General features: G+C 49.1%; 1 protein-coding gene across 1 annotated transcript in view; it reads right to left on the minus strand.

Moving 5' to 3' along the window:
• The window catches only part of ENDOD1 (endonuclease domain containing 1), a 34,658-nt gene extending 17,207 nt beyond the window's left edge, over positions 1-17,451 (minus strand). Inside the window, exon 1 of the mRNA XM_069554928.1 lies at positions 16,877-17,451. Within this exon, the coding sequence (XP_069411029.1) occupies positions 16,877-17,176 (300 nt within the window). The 5' untranslated portion in view covers positions 17,177-17,451. The remainder of the gene's footprint in view (positions 1-16,876) is intronic.
• Positions 17,452-21,295: the final 3,844 nt, after the last annotated feature.

Genomic DNA, 21,295 nt, shown 5'->3' on the forward strand with positions numbered 1-21,295 from the left:
AGCTTCAAAAAGCTTGAGTGGGGGGTGGTGCTTGGAGATTGGTTCAGGATTTTTTTTTTAAGTTCTCCAGGTGATTCCAAACGGAGAATCCCTGTGCTAGATCACTATCAGATTCACGTTTGCTCCTTAATGGAAATAAGCCCCTCTCTATACAGCTTCTATAGGAAATTAGTGATGTTTCCTTAAATCAATACTTCTCAAAATTCAGCCTGTATTAGAAGCAACTTAAATCTTGTTTAAAATGCAGATTTCTGGGCTCCACACTGGAGATGCTTTCAGAAGGCCTCTGGTGGTTTCAGGATTGCATTTTTAACCACCACCCCCAGTAAGGCTGATGCCAGGACAGGGGTCCATGGACAACTCTGAGACACAAACGCTGACGAGGTCAGCTCTGGTGGTGGTCCAGCTGGGCTTGATTTTTTCACACCCTATTAATACTCTGTGAGAGGTGTTATCCTCAAACTGTAAGACCTGGGATGGTAAAGCCGAGAAAGAGAATAAGTACTACAGGGCCATTTGGATCCTCCACTCATCAGAGCAGCTAATGTTCTGATCACAAAACCGGGTACACATGGATTTTGCGCCTTACTCACATGTGAGGTGAGAAGCCTCTTTTTGCTATTTGTACTTTTTGGATCATGTCTCACTACTCTTTCTAACATCTTCAAGAGCATCCTGTACTTGCAGGTTAAATGACAAACTGGCATAGTCATGACCACCCGCCCCCTCCAATGCCTCCTGCCAAATCTTCTCATACATCAACCAGAAAAGTACACTCACGTCCCCCAGCTGAGTCAGTTACGTGGTTAGGATGGAATCGCGGCCCTGCTTACCTCTGTGCTGCGGCCCCTGTCAGCACTGGCTGGGGTGCCTTCACCACTCCTCTCTGCTACCTATGTCCTATCTCGGGGCCGAGGCCTGGCTCTAACCTCACAGCTCCCGTGTGGGGTGCTCTTCTTTGGCCTCCAAGATCCATTCTCCACTCTCTTCCATGCCCTGTGCCGTGTCCCAGGGACCTGATTTCTAGGGACCACATCATCTGTGCTCTCCTGCCCTCTGGCTTCTGACTGGAGCAGCCAATGGGAGGAGAGAAGACATGATTTATTCCCTTGCTCCCTCTAAACTCCAGGAGACAGTGAAGGACAGGGAAGCCTGGCTTGCTGCAGTCCATGGGGATGCAAGGAGCTGGACATAACTGAGTGACTGAACAACAACAACCTCCCCACCTGGCTGTTGCAGTTCTGACTCTAGCTGAGTTTCTCTGCAGTCACGGCTCTTACCAGGCCGCCTGCAGACCCCATAGGCCTGGGATGGTGAAAGCTTCCTGCAATAACCAGGCCCTGGGTACTTGATCGTATCTTAACGGCTTCCTTGTGTACATGCATGCATGCTTAGTTGCCTAGTCGTGTCTTACTCTGTGATCCACAGACTGTAGCCTTCCAGGCTCATCTGTCCAGGGGATTTCCCAGGCACAGATACTGGAGTGTGTAGCCATTGCCTTCTCCAGGGGATCTTCCTGACTCAGGGATTGAACCCAGGTCTCCTGAATTGCAGGCAGATTCTTTACCACGAGGGAGCCACAAGCCACCCTGTTGACTCCCTTAATTCTCTGCAGTTTCTTCATTCAATTCTTGCACTTAAACTACTTTGAAAGTTCTGTCTGTTTCCTTCCCAGACCCTGGCTGATACAGCCTCAGTAAGATCTTTCCCAAGAGCCCAACTCATGCAGTCCTAGGGGATCACACCCACCTCAAGGTCTTCTGGAGCATGGTTGGTACACAGGCCAGGCTGTGTTGAGTAACGAGGGGCCCTCAAGTAGGCACTCTCCCAGGCAACCTCTAGCTCTGCCAACCGTGTCAGCCAACATGCCACACTCAACTCTTAAGTCTAACTTAACCTAGTACTTATTTCTCATCACATGACCTCTCCCACCCACCTCTTTACCAGGCATAACTAAACGATAGCCAATCTGGCTGGCAGCCTACCAGATGGCTTTCTTGGATTCTCAAGCCAAGAAGCTCAGAGCCCAACATCATCAGGGTGGGGAGGTTGCTAGATGGCCTTCAGGAAGGCCAGGCTGACCCACAGGAAAATGGAAGAGCTGGTTAAGAGAGAAAAGACAGAGGAGGGTGGGAGAGAGATCCTGAAGGCTCTGTGGGACCGCTGACTTTCCAGAAGTTTCCCGGCTCTGGTTCCTTTGAAGTCTGTGTGTATCTCTGTTCCTGTACCTGTGAATTTACCAGTGATTTCTTACGACAGTCCTACCCTTCCCGCACATAAGCTTGGATAAGTTTGTGATTCATGCACCAACAAGCCTGAAACCTCGGGAGTCCTACTCTTACGAGAACCCTAGAGAATCAAGGCAGGGACCTTGCAGACCAGGAACTTTCTAGATACCTGGATTAAGTCTTGGGCACAAAGGAAGAGACATGCCTTGGTTGCAGAAGTCTGGGAACAGATAAGAGGGGTACCCGGGGGACTGAGAGAAGGCACTCCTACTAAATTCTTCAACAGAGGAGAGCATCAGTGGGCAGAGGAATACAGAGGACAGAGCAGAAGAAGCTGAACCCAGAGGAAAAGCTGAGACCAGTCACTGGCAAGATGGCAATGAAGCAGGGCAGAGGGAGAAAAGGCATTTCAGCAGGAACATGGAGAGACGTGTTTCTGAAATGTCTGACCTCAGGGTCAGACCTAAGGACATGGGAACCCCCATCCCGGTTGTCTCCAAGGAAGGCATGGTCTGGGAAGCTAAGGTTCCTTATTCATCCCGCACGCTTAACATATGTGTACTGAGTATGCAGACACAACGCAGAGTCATCCTGAACCTTCCTAACTCACCCACAGGGTGGGAGTCTTAGTTGTTCAGTCGTGTCTGACTCTGTGACCTCATAACTGGCCAGGCTCCTCTGTCCATGAGATTCCCCAGGCAAGAATACTGGAGTGCGTTGCCATTTCCTTCTCCAGGGGATCTTCCCCACCCAGGGATCGAACCCTGGTCTCTTGCACTGCAGGCAGATCTTGACTGACTGAGCTACCAGGGAGGCCCTCATCCATAGGGTAGGGGTGATTTATGAGCTCTAGGCCACAGATGGGGACCCGGGCTCTCTGAGATCCAGTCACCCAGTCAGTAACTAACAGAGTCAGTTGTTGTTAAGCTGTGTTGCTCAGTCATGTCCGACTCTTTGCCACCCCCTGGACGGCAGCACGCCAGGCCTCCCTGTCCCTGCCATCTCCTGGACTTTGCCCAAGTTCATGTCCACTGAGTTGGTGACACTGGGACAGAGTTGGGACTCAGCCCAAATCATCTCACTACAAAACCCATCTTCTGAACGACTCCATATGCCCAGTCCTTGCCCCTTCCAGTGGGGCATTTCTTGCCTCTGATCCACCTTCTTCACTAGGTAAAAAGACACCTGAGGGCAGGGACTAAGTCTCGTCCCAGGCCCACGTCATGGACTCCTATTTCTGGGCTTAGACCCCAAAACTCAATAAATGGTTGTGATGCGAACGATAATAAAGACACTACTAGGGTAATCAATCAGCAGCCTGATGTCTGGGGACTCTTCCTTCAAGACGCTAACATTCTCCCCCTGCTGCCCAGGAATGAAGAGATGAAGGTACAGATAACAAACAGGGTGAGCTTGTTTCTGCCACTGAAAGAAAGTGAAAGTGAACTCACTCAGTCATTTCTGATTCTTTGTGACCTCATGGACTGTAGCCTACCAGGTTCCTCCGTCCATGGGGTTTTCTAGGCAAGAGTACTGGAGTGGGTTGTCATTTCCTTCTCTAGGGGATCTTCCCGACCCTGGTCTCCCCCATTGTCCATATACACCCCAATTCATTCACAGGAAACAAACTGAAGATAATCTTTCATCCATGATTGGCTGTGACCACATTTATATAAATGAGTGAGAGGAAACTCCCAGGCTTTGACTGGCCTGGGACAGGAATGGAGGAGCAGAAGACCATCCAATATTGAGAGCAGAAAGGCAAGAGCAGCGATTAGCTGGGTCATTGAGCTCCCCGGTGCAGAACTGCAGCCTGCAAGGTCCCACTGTCAACTCAATAATGTGTCACCTTCATCTGAAAACTGGGGAAGGCTCACAGCCAGTCTCCACACAAGACTATAACTATGAGATGGCCCCACTCCAAAGCTAACAGGCAAAGTGCTATCTTTATCTTCAAGTTCATGAGGGAGGGGGACCTTGCGCCCTTTGCTCTCACATCAGTTCAGTTCTGTCACTCAGTCGTGTCCGACTCTTTGGTACCCCATGGACTGCAGTATGCCAGGCCTCCTTGTCCATCACCAACTCCCAGAGTTCACTCAGACTCATGTCCATTGAGTCAGTGATGCCATCCAACAATCTCATCCTCTGTTGCCCCTTCTCCTCCCACCCTCAATCTTTCCTAGCATCAGGGTCTTTTCAAATGAGTCAGTTCTTCACATCAGGTGGCCAAAGTATTGGACTTTCAGCTTCACCATCACTCCTTCCAATGAATATTCCGGACAGATTTCCTTTAGGATGGACTGGTTGGATCTCCTTGCAGTCCAAGGGACTCTCAAGAGTCTTCTCCAACACCACAGTTCAAACGCATCAATTCTTCAGCGCTCAGCCTTCTTCACAGTCCAACTCTCACATCCATACATGACTACAGGAAAAACCATAGCCTTGACTAGATGGACCTTTGTTGGTAAAGTAATGTCTCTAATTTTTAATATGCTGTATAGGTTGGTCATGCCTTTTCTTCCAAGGAGCAAGAGTCTTTTAATTTCATGGCTGCAGTCACCATCTGCAGTGATTTGGGAGCCCCCCAAAATAAAATCTCTCACTGTTTCCAGTGTTTCCCCATCTATTTGCCATGAAGTGATGGGACCAGATGCCATGATCTTCGTTTTCTGAATGTTGAATTTTAAGCCAACATTTTGACTCTCCTCTTTCACTTTCATCAAGAAGCTCTTTAGTTCTTCTTCACTTTCTGCCATGAAGTTGGTGTCATCTGCATATTTGAGGTTATTGATATTTCTCCCGGCAATCTTGATTCCAGCTTGTGTTTCCTCCAGTCCAGCATTTCTCATGATGTACTCTACATATAAATTAAATAAGCAAGGTGACAATACACATCCTTGACATACTACTTTCCTGATTTGGAACCAGTCTGTTGTTCCATGTCTAGTTCTAACTGTTGCTTCTTGACCTGCATACAGATTTCTCAGGAGGCAAGTTAGATGGACTGGTATTCCCATCTCTTTAAGAATTTTCCATAGTTTGTTCTGATCCACACAGTCAAAGGCTTTGGCATAGTCAATTAAGCAGAAACAGATGTTTTTCTGGAACTCTTGCTTTTTTGATGATCCAACGGATGTTGACAATTTGATCTCTGGTTCCTCTGCCTTTTCTAAAACCAGCTTGAACATCTGGAAGTTCACGTACTGCTGAAGCCTGGCTTGGACAATTTTGAGCATTACTTTGCAAGCATGTGAGATGAGTGCAATTGTGCAGTAGTTTGAGCATTCTTTGGTATTGCCTTTCTTTGGGATTGGAATGAAAACTGACCTTTTCCAGTCCTGTGGCCACTACTGAGTTTTCCAAATTTGCTGGCATATTGAGTGCAGCACCTTCACAGCATCATCTTTTAGGATTTGAAATAGCTCAACTGGAATTCCATCACCTCCACTAGCTTTGTTCATAGAGATGCTTCCTAAGGCTCACTTCGCTTTGCATTCTAGGATGTCTGGCTCTAGGTCTCATATCAGGAAATGATTTATTTGCATCCGATCTCAATCCTCCTCATGGAGAAGGAAATGGCAACCCACTCCAGTGTCCTTGCCTGGAAAATCTCATGGACAGAAGAGCCTGGTGGGCTGCAGTCCATGGGGTCGCACAGAGTCGGACATGACTGAAGTGACTTAGCAGCAGCAGTAGGCAAAATCATTTCCCTTTCTTTGCCCTCTCCTCCAGGCTTTTGTGGGATTCCCTGGTGGCTCAGACAGTGAAGTGTCTGCCCACAATGCAGGAGACTGGGGTTCGAACCCTGAGTTGGGAAGATCCCCTGGAGAAGGAAATGGCAGCGCACTCCAGTACTCTTGCCTAGAAAATTCCATGGATGGAGGAGCCTGGTGGGCTAAAGTCCATGGGGTCACAAAGAGTCGGATATGACTTCACTTTCTTTTCTTTCCAGGCTTTTGTGAATGTGCTTTGCTTCAAGTTCCTCTAAAGGTGAGACTGTTCGGCAGCAGTGACGGAACACCGGGTTGGAAACGAGATCCCTTCAGCTCTGCACCTTACTGGCCTTGTGACTTCAGGCAGCCCAGGGTCGCCCCAGGCCCACTCTCTTCTTAATGTAGAGGATAACACTTCATCTACTCAGCAAGGCAAAGAAGGCATTATTTCAGGCCATCTGTCAGTTATACATGACTTTAAAGCTGTGAAAGAAGGCGATGAAATAGACTTTGCATTTCGAGTCCCCAGGCCTTCTAAATATTTATTACATGAAAGTGCTTCATGAGACAAACTGTTTATGCTTCTGTGCAAATTTGCTCAACAAAAGTCCCTTCTCTCTCCCACTCCATGGGGGTGCTGATTGTTTGAGAGGCTAGTTAAACGTGGCTTCACAGAATCCAAAAGGATGCTAATGCTTGACCAGAAGAAAGGATGTGAGAGTGCACACGTCTCTCTGTGATGGAAATTTCTGGAATGTTACACACACACACTCATACACACAACCCATACACACAGACTATGAAGACTGGCTATCTGTTAGAAGAGGGATCTTTTTCTTTATATACTTCCAAAATGCTCAGAAATTTTTTTTTTACCCAGAAGCACATGATTACTTTTATCATCCCGCTGCTGCTGCTAAGTCGCTTCAGTTGTGTCTGACTCTGTGTGACCCCACAGATGGCAGCCCACCAGCCTCCACCATCCCTGGGACTCTCCAGGCAAGAACACTGGAGTGGGTTGCCATTTCCTTTTCCAATGAATGAAAGTGAAAAGTGAAAGTGAAGTCTCTCAGTCCTAAAAAGGCCTAACATAAAGAACCACCACCAGCACCACATTAAAAAAGTTCCTGGAAATTGACTGTACATCTCAATCTAGGGCTGCCATGCCCTAAGAGGAATAAGGCTGCACAGTTTTCAGATTTCACTGCCAAGGCTCAACCCGTACCTGCTTAGTGCTCTATATTCAACAACATTGACTAGTAAGCACATACTCAGGGCTGGCATCGTGCTAGACCAGGAGTTGGCCAGCCACAGTCTGTGTGCCAAATCCAGCCCACCACCTGTTTCATAAATTTTTCTTGGAACATAGCCACGCTTACTCATTTATGCATTGTCTGTGGCTGCTTTGTGCTAGAAAAGCCAAGTTGAATAGTTGCAATAGAGACCAAATGGCCCCAAAGTCTGAACTATTTACTCTGTGGCCCTTTACAGAAAAGGTTACCAGCCCCTGTGTTAGGATGGTGAGCGTGACAGCCCTGTATCCTGCATGCATGGAACTCGGAGTCTAGTCAGGGGCACTTAGTCATACAAATAAATGTACATTTGTACCACACTAGCAAAGAAAGGTGTGTTTGGTGCCTTTAGAGAGTATTATTGGCAGCTGACGGCTTCCCTGGTGGCTCGGATGGTAACGAATCTGCTTGCAATGCAGGAGATCTGGGTTCAATCCCTGGGGTGAGAAGATTCCCCTGGAGAAGGAAATGGCAACCCACTCCAGTATTCTTGCCTGGAGAATCCCAAGGACAGAGGAGCCTGGCGGGCTACAGTCCATGGGGTCACAAAGAATTGGACATGACTGAGTGACTAGCATCTCATTAGCAGCTGACATAGTTGGGAACATCATGGAAGACAAAAATGTCCAGTAGGTACAAAGTCTCTATGATGGGAGAGAACACAGAAATTAAAAACAGCAAGAAGCCAAAGCGGACAGAGGTTAAGGCCTGGCAATGTGTGACAGCAGATAAGGCTGGGAGGGGACTGGGAGGCCGACCACACAGGACTCTGGAGACCCCGATAAGGACTGTGTCTGACGAGAAATGGGGACCCCTTGAAGGGTTTCCAGTGAGGTTGCTGGAGACAGGATGAATGTTATGAAAGACTTTCTCTGACTTTCTGGTGGAGGAAGGCTAAAGGAGACCCAGGTGGGATGGGTCAGCCAGTTGGGCAGCTGTTTTGCAGAGGCCTGGATGAAGATGGTGGCAGCTTGAACCTCGGGGTACAGATGGTAGGGCTTAGAGGGATGAAGTCTATCAGGTGAGGCACAGAAGCAAGGCCATCAACCATCCCAAACGGTCCCACCTGCCCGTGAAGGAGGCATCTGATGTCATCACGGGTTCCATGGTTTCAGATACAATAGAAATATTCAATAATGAGAAAAGATCTTTCTATAGTTCATAAGCCCAGTTTGCCTTTCTCTGTGCTTCCTGCATATTCTGAGACTGTGGTGGATGCCGAGCCTTTCAGATGCATAAATAGTGGCCATCTCCTCACATGGTCCCTGTTCCATCATGCCTCCTGGTCAATTCAATCACCCCTAAAATAAAGGTGCAAGCCAACTGGAACATGCAATTTATGTCTTCATACCCTAGTTCAGTCATCTATTTACTGTGAAAAAGGAGAAGTACTCGTTTTTCAATTTTGATTAAAAATATATAATGCCCTCATTTGACCTCCTTTGAATGAGCCACATGTCTGTCAGGCACTGGGTCAATAAAAGCATGACTGGAATACTAAATGGTGCTTCTATTTTGGGTTCACTCGAAGACTTGCTTTCTTTCCTATGTCTCCTGCCTTTCAATGGCCAAATCGCTATGTCAGTAGGCAATGAATTACTGCTGCATATGTGTCAAGTTCTGTGGAACCAACAGGCTACGGGACCACTCAGAAGATATGATACACAGTTGAAGGAAAAGACACTGTTGACCAAACAGGAATTCTGGGAGCAAGACCAGATCCCTGGCAATGAATACTACTGGCAAGTGGGAGTATTTATCTTCTCATATTTCCACTTGTAGAGTTGTCAGTTTGAAAGGAAGAGGAATTTGAAACCCAACAAATAAAATCTTTATTCCTCAAGGCAAGCTCCATTCAATCACCATGAATTGTAACTGAGATTTCCAGAACAGTGTGTTAGAAGCCCAGCCAGACAACATCCAAAGAACTGGATTAATTCAGTAAAATGAAAATAACACATCAGTCCATTGAGAATCTGGAGAGAAAATACTGACATTGTCATTGAAAGCAGCATGACAGAGCAAAAAGAGAGCTAAGAGCTTTGGAGTGAGGCAGCATAAGCAGCTGGCAAATTTAACCTTGGATAAGCTATTTAATGCTTCTGAACGTCAGTTTCCTAAACCACAAACCATGGATCATAAGACCTAGAGTTGTTCTATGAATGAGCTAATTTGTGAAGATCCTTGCACATAGTAGGGGATTAATAAATGATAGTTCCTTTCCCTAAACTGCCCAAATTCAATTCTGGACTGAAAGAATGGTATACAGATCCATCACACTGGACAATTCCAGGACAAAGAGTCACTCAAGTGTTCTGCCAGTTCAGGGCAAGCACCCTAACTTGCTCCTGAGAGCAACCATGAATCCGATGGAGACACTAGATTCAAAGATGAAGAAAAAGCCAGAAAAGGAGAAAAAGGCAGCAAAGGGGAGAATGTGTGACTCCTGTTTTTACTACCTGCTAAGAAGAAATTGTGAGCAACTGACTGTGGAACCAGCCCTGTGAGTCAGGCGCTGCCCGGCACTCCTCGGGCTCGGCACAGGAGCCTGGAATGCAATTGCTCACTGTTTGCTTTATGACAATACATCTTCTGGTTGCTCAGGACAGGGAGGGTGGAGGCATCTCTGGACTCTGTTTTGTTTTGATTTTTCCAATCATCTATATCCATCCACCCATCCATCTATCTTCCATTCACTGTCTCTCACCGTATACCTTCTGAGCACCTATTATGTGACTGTGGGACACATACCAAGCATTTGAGAAGATACACAGGTGGATGTTTTAGGACAGACATGCAGGGTTGCGGGAGTTACCTATCTAATCCAGCATTCCATTCGTGTGCGTGTGCGTGTCTAACACCCATTAGAGGAAGACCTTAATAGTGTACACATTACTATTAAGACCTCACCATATTACAGGTTCTATGCTACACGCTTATATGTGTTATCTTGTTTGTCATAACTACTTTATGAAGTCAACATTGTTATTATCTTTAATGGACAGATCAGAAAAATAGGACTGGAAGAATTTGATTACACAGCTTATAAATGGTAGAGCAAGGATCCAAAGTCAGGTTTCGTAATGAGGAAGAAAGAATCAGCAATGTCCCGTTTGCTGAGCCCCTTACCCAGAGATGTCAGTGTATATCTTCTTTGTATCTGTTCTCTGACACAATAAAAAGAGGGCTGGTGTTAGAATAAACAAAACAGTGCATCTAACAGCTTCAGAAGATATAAGCAAAAAGGTACTGATGGAAATGAAAGATTAAAGACTTAACTGAGGCTCTAGCTGTGACTGTTCATGTACATTTACTAAGATCTGAACCGTGACTTCACTGGGCCCTTTAGGAAAATACTTTTGCCACTGACCAAAATATCTTCTTTACTCTGGAGTCACTGACACCTAAACAACATTCACATGGCCACATACGTGCTCCCACTTGTCCTGTGATGGTGGGGAAAGAGAAGTGGGGTAGAAATTAAGATTCCCATGTGAAAGATGCACTGGCAGCTCAAGACAATAAAGAATCTGGCTGCAATGCAGGAGACCCAGGTTTGACCCCTGGGCCAGGAAGTTCCCCTGGAGAAGGGTATGGCTACCCACTCCAGTATTCTTGCCTGCACAATCCCACGGACAGAGGGGCCTGGTGGGCTACAGTCCATGGGGCCGCAGGAGTCGAACACAACTGAGCAACCACACTTCCACCTTTCATGGAAGATGAGAGTTAAAGTCCTATGACCACTAAAGCAGTGGAACCACGGGAGGTCAAAAATCTCCACAGGAAAACAAAAGTGCTCCGGACTAGGAGCAACTAGTCATGAGTTCGAATCCAAGCTATGTGTCCTTGGGCACAACAGTTAATGAGCCCCTCTGGGCCAGTTGCCTCATATCTACAATGAAGAGAATAAGATCTACCTCACAGTATTTTTGTAAGTCTAAATAACTTTAGGCAGACCATAAAGCCAATTCCTTCCAACAGTCACATTTGTAAAATGACAAGGACTTCGGGACTTCCCTGCTGATCCAGTGGTTACTCTGGGCTCCCACTGCAGGGGCATGGGTTCGATCCCTGGTCAGGGAACTAAGATCCCACATGTTGCATGTCAAAAAAAAAATGTTTTAAAAAGAAAATGACAGGATCTTATACATTGGCTTCTACTGTAAATTGACAAGATCCTTTGCAAAGACATCACTAGTACGTTATCCAAAAATTCTTCCATTAAACGGAAATAAGTTGAGTGGCTAAAAGGTCGAGGATCCCTGTGCTAAACCAGAACCCAGTCCTCAGTTTTGACTGCAAACCCTTCAGATCGTTTCCATCCTGCTAATAGGCACACACGCTATCCCGTCTCTTTCTTGCCCCTCCCCATTCTCAATTTAAAGGTGACCACATTCCACATAATACCCGCAACACCCCTCTGTCTTCTGTGCTTCATTCTGAAGTCCTCATTATGTCCCTCAGAAGGCCCCTCAAATGTGGGGCCCTGTTATATGACACCTGGTCGTGGTGGTTTAGTTGCTAAGTCTTGTCCCAGTCACTGGGACCCCATCGACTGTAGTCTGCCAGGCTCCTCTCTGTACCTGGGATATCCCAGGCAAGAATACTGGAGTGGGTTGCCATTTCCTTCTCCAGTTAGATGATGTTAAAGAGAGCTAAATCTTTTGAGGTAGTTCCAAACATCAGAGCTAGAACTGGTGGGGTGGATTTAGAGGAAGGTTCCAGCTCTGTGAAGGGAATATGCTTGGAACAGTGGTGGCTGGCCAGCTCGGAGGCAAGCTTCTAAAGCAGGCAGCTCTCCACCAAGAAAGCTCAGCAGAATATCTCACCTCCTGCTGCTTGACTGAACCTCCAAACATCACATGATTTTATCCAGAACTTACTGAGTGCTTTCTAATGTCCTAGGCATTAGAAATGCAAGTATGAGTAAAATGCAGCCCTCGGCTCTCAAAACTCACTGGAGAGACAAACTCATAAGCAGGTAGTTATAAAGCAATATGTATATGTGTGTGTGTGTGTGTGTGTCTGTGTGTGTGTGTGCACGCGCACGCGTGCAGGCATGCTCAGCCATGTCCAACTCTTTGCAACCCTAAGGACTGCAGCCCCTCGGGCTCCTCTGTCCATGGGATTCTCTAGGCAAGAATACTGAGTGGGTTGCCATTTCCTTCTCCAAGGGATCTTCCCAACCCAGGGATCGAACCTGTGTCTGCTACATTAGCAGGTGAATTCCTTCCCACCGAGCCACCAGGGAAAGTGAATGTCCCTCAGTCATGCCCTACTCTTTGAGACCCCATGGACTGTATAGTCCATGGAATTCTCCAGGCCAGAATACTGGAGTGGGTAGCCTTTCCCTTCTCCAGGGGATCTTCCGAACCCAGAGATTGAACCCAGGTCTCCTGCATTGCAGGTGATTCTTTACCAGCTGAGCCACAAGGGAAGCCCGAGCCACCCAGGAAGCCCTTTATAAAACAATGTGGTAAGTACAAAAATTGAGAAATTAGAGGGAATGCTGCGGGGTGGTCTAACTCAGGAGGTGGCCCTCACTCAGGTGGGCTGTTCTTTCTGGAGGAGGTGACACCAAACAGTCTTAAAGGATGGAGTAGGGGAAGCAGTGAAGGGTGAGATGGAGATAGTGTAGGATGGGTGTTCAGGGTGAAAGACTGAGCGTGAGCAAAGGAACAACCGTGACCAACAGAATGGTGTAGGAGAGGTCCTCCAGGCAGTTGGATAATGCTAGAACAGTCCACGGGAGTGGGGAGGGGTGGGAGACAGGCTGGAGCTGCAGACAGGAGCCTGGGGAATGGGGGCCTTGTAACGCGCATTCTGCAGCGTGAACTTTGTCCTAGAGGCAATGGGCAGCCCACACCCTAAAGGTTCTAAGCACATGGGTGACTAAGTTTCCATTACCTTGGATTTAGGAGGTTTTCTTTTCTTTTCCCAAAGGGAGACTGCAGGACAGCTTTGAGAACTGCTGCCTTGAACTCTGGGAGCCCCAGGGTCAGAACAGCCCTGCTTGACTCACCCGAAGGCAAACACCCAGTTCCTTTGGTCCTTGCCTCTTCCTCTTCTGTCTCCTGAGCCTCTTGGTAATGCTGACCTCACAAAAAAGTGACACGGGCACTAGGTGACTCAGCGTTACAGAGGGCTTGGAAGCGGCCGAAGTCCACGTTGAACCCTGAGCATCTTTCTGCAGCAGGCACGCTGGCGGGGAAGCAGGCTCGGGGAGGCAGGTTTGCTGCAGTGAGCTCCAGGGCCCGCCAGCCTTGTGATCTGGCAGCTTCTCCCCGCCTCTTGCCTTTCTTGCCTTCCACTTAATACCCGCTGGCTCCTGGCTGACTTGGCCAGACACCGGGGTGGGAAGGGACGGGCAGTACAAGCCCACCTTGCAGATGAAAGCATCCTTCTGGCTGGGCTCTACCACCAGACCACTCCTACCTCCCCAGGAGGGGACCCTGGCCTCCTGGGCTTTTCTGAACTGCTGCACCTCCTACCTCTCAAGCTGCCCCCTCCCCAACCCTGGGCTTCCCTGATGGCTCGGCAGGTAAAGAATCTGCCTGCCAATGCAGGAGATGCAGGTTCAATCCCTCGGTCCGGCAGATTCCCCTGGAGAAGAGAATGGCACCCCACTCCAATATTCTTGCCTGGGAAATCCCAAGGACAGAGGACCCCAATGGGCTCTAGTTCACGGAGCTGCTAAGAGTTGGACACAACTTCATGACTAAACAACAACAACCTCCCACCCCACTGGCTCCTTCTTCCTTCCCCATCCTATTTCATCCCCCAGATCTATTCCTCACTTCCCAGGGCCCAGTGTCTCCACCGCCTCCCTGAAAATCCTGTCCATTTCTTCTCTCCTGAATGAGTCATGCTCCTTTGGGCTCCTTTATTAAGCGCCTAAATGCCCCCCGCCCCTCAAACTTCCTTGATCACTCCATTCCCAGCCCCTCCCTTCTACCACTCCCCTTCAGCCTGAGCACAGGTTGACCGTCATCTGCCCCCTGGTACTGGTTCAGCTGCTCTGACCACTCCCTTCACACAAATCCCTGAATCAGCCACAGCTTCCCACTAAGCATATCCCCTCTGCTGGGAATGGCCTCATCCCTGTCTCCCTTCTGAATATCCTTCTGGGCACAGCGCAAATGTCACTCTGACCCAAAGGCTCTCTCCTCTCATCTCCAAGACAGATTAAATCTAACAAGACTTTGCTTACCTTTTTAAACAGAGGGTGTTTGGCTTATGTTATAATAACAGCTAGGGCTGATGTATCAGGCACTTCTCAGAGAACCCTGTATAGAGTAATTCATTTAATTCTCAGAATCACCCTGTTATTACCTTCAAGTCAACCTGCCCGAGTTTACAGTGAGCCAGTGGGAGAACTGAGGCTTAAACTGAGGCTCTAATGAGAAGCAAAGCCACCTCTCCCACCCAGGAAGCCTTTGAATCTTGGAGTCTCACTCTGTTCCCCTGGCACACAGTGGGTGACTACTAAATGTGAGCGTTCTGGGTTTAACTGAACTTTGCTCAGCATGCATCCTGGTACCTTCCTCGCATGTATGTTCTGGCTCCCCAAGCCGTCCACGAGATCCTCAGGGAGACAGGACCAGGTCATCTATTTTCTTCACAGGCCTGCCATCACAAGCATAATGGGGAGCTGGGGGATCCTCAGAGAGCTCTAGGGGTGAAGATGGGGGCAAACTAACTTTGGATTAAGGCATGCCTTGAAGGGTGAAAGTGTTAGTCACTCAGTCGTGTCTGACTCTTTGTGACCCATGGACTGGAGCCTGCCAGGCTCCTCTGTGCATGGAATTCTCCAGGCAAGAATACTGCAATGGGTAGCTATTCCCTTCTTCAGGGGATCTTCCCGACCCAGGGATTGAACCCAGGTCTCCTGCCTTGCAGGCAGATTCTTTACCATCTGAGTCATCAGGGAAGCCCCAGTGTATGCCTTAGAGTATCTAATTTACCAAGGCTTTTTCACACGCCTGAGCTCATCAGCTGGATGTGGAGAAGGTAAAGAGGACAGAGGTGCAGATGGCCTGAGATTTGGTCAAGGTCTTAGAGCTAGAAATAGCTGAGTGAGATGATAGAAATTACAACCCAGGACTCTGAATAAAACAACAGAAACCCTGCTCATGGTGTGGTCCTGGGCAGCTGTGGCCATCAAGAAGGGGCAGGCTGATGTAAATCAACTATACTTCAATGAAAACATTGAAAAAAAAAAAAAGATCAAGGTCAGCCAATTCTTTAAAAGAAAAAAAAATGGGTGGACTGCGTATTCAGCTACCCCCTCCCCCCATGGATGAAGTACCCTTGGTTGTTGGGAAGGGGAGCCTGACCCAGACTTCTAGACAGAGGCTGGCTGAGCTGATTAGGGCAGAATGTGTTAAGGCAGGTTCAGCAGGACCTCTGGGGACCTCTCGGAATGTTTGGTCACTCTCACCAGACAGAACTCAAACAAACCCCCTGAGAGACCACCTGATTTTCCAAGCGGTCTGATGATATATCAATAGAGACAAATAAAGAGTCAAGAAAAACTGGTTTGTCCCTCCCATTAGCTGGAGGCAGTAGGCAACCATTGGACTTTAGCCCACCAGGCTCCTCCATCCATGGAATTTTCTAGGCAAGAGTACTGGAGTGGGCTGCCATTTTCTTCTCCAGGGGATCTTCCCAACCCAGGGATCGAACCCCGGTCTCCCGCATTGTGGGCAGACGCTTTACTGTCTGAGCCACCAGGGAATCCGATAATATATCAATAGATATAAATAAAGAGTCAAGAAAAACTGGTTTGTCCCTCCCATTAGCTGGAGGCAGTCAATGGATGCCTACTACTTGTAACTCTCCCATCCCATTTCTAAAACATCTGTATCTTTATTTCACTGTCCTAAGCTCAGCAGGTGAAGAATACGCCTGCATTGCAGGCGGCACAGGTGACGCGGGTTCCATCCCTGGGTCGGGAAGATCTCCTAGCGAAGGAAATGACAACCCACTCCAGTATTCTTGCCTGGGAAAATTCCATGGACAGAGGAGCCTGGAGGGCTACAGTCCATGGGGTCGCAGAGTCGGACACGACTGCGCGCATGGCACAAGCCAACACAACTTCAGATGGGATTTACTCGACGTCTTGGGCAGAAGGGAAGGCTTTTCCGGCTCAGGTGGCTTCTGCAGAAGAAAAGCTTTTCCCTAGAAGGAAGACCGACCCCATCTTTCCGCCAGTCTGGCTGCCTCTCTGAGCCTTCATCTACCCATCCATCCCGCAGAATCGTGGCAACAACTTGTAAGCTCCCAGCCCCCGCGTCCTGCAGATCCGACTGATCTCCTGGGTCACCGTCTCACGCTCCTCACAGTTCAGGAAATGAATGAGACACTGCAGATGTCTACGCTGTAGAGCCACCGCCTACCGGGAACCTCGGACCCTTGTAGCTTCATATCAGGCTCGTAGATGGCCGAGCTCCGGCCCGCGGGGTCGACAGGGGACTAGGCAGGCTGTAATTCCGGGGGCGCGGCGGGGAAGGTCGGAAACGCGGGTCTCCGGACCCCGGCATCGAAGCCCGGGGTCGCCGTTCCCCTCCCGACCGCTCGCGGGAGCTGCCAAGCGCCCCGCGAAGCCAGTCCGGCCACCCGGCTCGGGAAGCGCCTGGCTTACCTGCGGCTCCACCAGCCAGCGCGGCTCCGCGCCCAGGGGCGCCGGGCGCGCGGCGCGGAACGCCGAGTACACGGGGATGCGGTGCTGGGTGCTGTACAGGGTGGCGAAGCGCTCGGCGCCCTCGGAACGCTGACAGATCCTCACGTGGGCAGCGGCCGCCGGCCCCGCGGGCGGGGTCCCGGCGTAGAAGAAGCGGTCGCACTCGCCGAAGCCGGCCTCCTCCCGGCGCACCAGCCGGCCTTCCAGCAGCCCGGCCAGGGCGAGCAGGCCGCCCAGCGCCAGGCAGCGCTCGGGGCCCATGGCGCGTCTGCGGGCCGGGCGGGCGGAGCGCGAGGCCGCACAGCCTCGCAGCCGGGAAGTCGGAAGCCGGGCGCGGCGCGGGTGGGGCGCTCGGCCGGCCGGGGTGGGCGGCCCCGGCGGCGGGGGCGGGCCCGCGTCCCGAAGCCGCGCCCCCCTCGCGCCCGCCTCTCCCAAGACGCCGGCGCCCGCCCGCCTCTGGCTGGGCGCGCGGGTTCGGGGATGCTAGCCGCGTCCCCCCCGCACGGAGGGCCCGCACTTGGCACCGCCTGGACTCTGCCGTCCGAGTTCACAGGCTCCGGGACGCGTGCTGCCCCGGCGGAAAGGGCTGAGCCAGGGCGGCTTCAGCCGGGGGTGCGGGGACCGTCCCCGGGGCGCGAGTCTGGAAGCCTCCGGAGACAGCGCGCCCCAGGGATCCTCAAGGATGCCAAAAGGCGGCGTGAGATGCCCACAGCAACTGTGGGTCTTTGGGGCGGATGGGCAGAGACCGCCCCCCGGTGAAATCCGACTCAAATCAGTCTCTCGCCTTCCCAGTGGAAGTCTTCCCATCCGCCCGCACATGGACATAACTCAGAGATGAAGTTTTAGCAGGTCAGAAGCGGGGACACCCAAGTTAAGATCTCCTGTTGTAGGAAATTCCTAACCTAGGTAGACAGTTCAGCTCCGGGGTTTACTTGGAATCAAAACCAAAACCAAGAAAGGAACAAGACCGGCTGATTTCACTGGTTGGTAGGTCGGTTGGTTCATTATTCTCTTTTGAGTGTCTCTGTGCCAAGCTGGGTTCGGTGACAGCGTACAGTGGTAAACAAGAATAGGATCCCTGCGGTCTGGATGACGAAAGCTAGTGGGAAAGCTTGTCGTTAATCAAAGAAGCAGTCTATAAAAAGAATAATGAAACACGGAGCGTGGAGCTGTGAGAAACTGCCCCTCCGGGAGTGAGGGTGTGTTTGCCTGAAGAGTGTTGTCTGAAGTGAGATCAAGAGGATGTTAGGAGCTAGGCAAAGATGAAAGTACCATGTGCTAAGGGAGTCTCCCAGCAGAAAGGATATGTTGGAGTTATTTAAGGAGGGTAGAGAACACTCCCACTATGCCCACTGGGGTAGAGAACAGTGAACTAGATTATGAGAAATAGGGTTAAAGGAGGCAGGGGACATAGCATTCAGTGTCATAGGCTGGAGGCTGTCAACCATTTTCCAACAGGACTCATACTGAGAAAAATAAAAGCTGGGACTTCCCTGGTGGCTCAGATGGTAAAGAATGTGCTTCCAGTGCAGGAAACCTGGGTTCGATCTCTGGGTCAGGAAGATCCCCTGGAGGAGGGCGTGCAGTATCCTTGGCTGGAGAATCCCATGGACAGAGCCTGGCGTGCTGCAGTCCATGGGGTCACAAAGAGTCGGACATGACTGAGTGAGTAAGCACACAGATGAGAGATGGTAGCTGGGACTGGGGTGGTTCTAGAGACAGTCAGAATGCCTACTAAGGCGCCTTCAGTCACATCTTACTGTTTAATTTGAGTTCTTAAGTGTGACACATGGGGAACTGGACCAGAGTGTTCTAATGCTTGCCTATGATGCCTGTGAGTGTGGAGACAGGTTTAATCCAGGCCTGTTTGCTTCCTAAGCCTGGCCTTTTCCTCGGCACATTGGTAAAGTGAGCCTGTAAAATAGGAGACAGATTGTCAGAACACATTTTGAAGCATCTTAACTGTTGTTCTTAACAAATTCCTATGGGCTTCAATATCTCAAAATGTTAACTAGGTTTGGTCCCTGAAATGAAACCTAAACTTGTTTCTTACTTAAAAAAAAAAAGACAAACACCTATAATGTGATGTCACAGAAATGGCTAGACTCAAAATCCCCTTTGATATGGAGTTGATGACGCTGGTCAAATGGGGCTTGTCCCTCAGCTAGGTCGTCTCCCCCTTGTACACCTCTACCATGCCCTCCATGGGAGGCTGTGAGGATAATAGGCTTCGTGGGATTTTTTAATATTTATATTAGTATACCGGATTATACATGTTCCCCAGTGGCGATTCGTGTTGTCAACTCTAACCACAATTAAACAACTAGAAATCAGTCCCTCTCCTCTCTGGGTTCTCTGTACCTGCTCACTATGCTACTTAATCACATTAGACCAGCTGTCCCTAACCTTTTGGCACCAGGGACCAGTTTTGTGGAAGACAATGTTTCCATGGGGTTGGGGCGTTAGTTTCAGGATGATTCAAGTGCATTACTTTTATTGTACGTGCATGCCTCCGAAGTCGCTTTAGTCACGTGTGACTCTTTGTGACCCTATGGACTGTAGTCCATTAGGCCCCTCTGTTCATGGGATTCTCCAGGCAAGAATACTGGAGTGGGTTGCCATGCCCTCTCCATGGGATCTTCCTGACCCAGGGATCAAGCCCGCATCTCTTACATCTCCTGCATTGGCAAGCGGATTCTATTCTCATTACATCAGCTCCACCTCTGATCATCAGGGATTAGATCCCAGCGGTTGGGGACCCCAGATCTTAGGGTATTAATCGTTCCCATGTCTGTCTTCTCTACTAGTCAGGTACTCCTGGGGACAGGCTTGTCCCTTCTTAGTCTCTTGGTCTCACTGGCTACCAGAGTCTGGAATAATAGATGTAATATGCAATTTTGTTGTATTTGAATAAATGCAGAATATAAAAATAAATTCTCAGTTTTATGACTAAGGCATTTATATGACCTTAATTCACTGTTTCTCAAACTTTCTTGATCCTTCCCCCCACCCCTCCAAGCATAACTATCTCTGCCACTACTCCTCCCCACCCTACAACAGATTCTAGTTTTCCTCCAGGCCCCGGTCAGGAACCAGCACACATAATACACAGAATATTTGCATATCCCACAGCTGGGGTAATTCTGTCTACTTTAGTATCTTTTAGTTTTATAGCATAAATAAGAGAGCTTCTTTTTCTTTGCCTGTTTTCCAAAGATAAAGTATACTATGGTATTGAATTTACTTTTGCAAATTACAAATGTCCACATGCCAAGATTCTGGAACATACTACATCGTGGGAGTACCTTGGTCTAATCGAAGTTTTTGCTGACAGCACATTCCAAGGGAAGACTGTCTTTCACAGCATCTTTATGAGTGATAATTCATTCTGTCCACTGGAGGTCCCTTTTCTTTGCCACTGACTCTTCTCACTGGGGTGAGGTTTCACAGCAGATTGTCTTAGAGCTCAACACTCACACCCGTGCCAATCCAGCATCTGTCAATGCGTGTTAGTTGCTCAGTCATGTCCGACTTTTTACAACTCCATGGACTATAGCCCTCCAGGTTCTTTAGTCCAGGCAAGAATACTGGAGTGGGTTGCCATGCCCTTCTCCAGGGGATCTTCCCAACCCAGGGATTGAACCTGGGTCTCCTGCGTTGCAGGCAGGTTCTTTACCATGTGAGCCACCAGGGAAGCCCTGTCAATATCCTCCAGAAAGGCCCAAAGAGGAAAAGTAATGGTTGATGTGGAATAAAACGACATGCTACTTGACTTCAGTGATTCGGTTGATTCTGTTCCAGGCTGTCTGAAAACATAAGCCACACTAGACCCTTCTCCAACTTTGCAGCCCCTACCACCTCACCTCTCATACCCAGTCTTTAATCTCTTCACCTCCTCCAATTCATTCTGCAGCTGGAGTGGCTTCCTAAAAATAAACCTGATGATGTTATCCCACTCTCACAGCCCATCAATCACTCTCCATCTGCCTTGGGGTAAAGCCTGACTCCCTACCTGACAACTGAGACCACGAGATCTGCCCCCCTTGGGTCTCACCTCTGACAGGTGCCACCTGGCCCTCTGTGCTCTGAGCAGTACTATTCAGCTTCTTGCAGTTTCTACAGCAGAGTTCCTATCTCTTCTCCCTGAGACTCTGCATCATAAAATACTTCCCTTGGCCTGGAATTCTCACCTTGTATTCCCATCCCTTCATCTCTTTCATTTAGCTTCTTTTAAAACACACTCCAGCTAAACATTACTTCCTCAAGTCATCCATCTAACAAGCATGTGCTCACCCCTTGCCCTCCTCCTGCACTATGCCCAGTTACAGGCCCTTTCTTTTCTTTTCTTTTTTTTTTTTTTACAGGCCCTTTCTGATTGTG

The sequence above is a fragment of the Ovis canadensis genome, chromosome 15 (genome assembly GCF_042477335.2).
Source record: "Ovis canadensis isolate MfBH-ARS-UI-01 breed Bighorn chromosome 15, ARS-UI_OviCan_v2, whole genome shotgun sequence".
Classification (NCBI taxonomy): domain Eukaryota; kingdom Metazoa; phylum Chordata; class Mammalia; order Artiodactyla; family Bovidae; genus Ovis; species Ovis canadensis.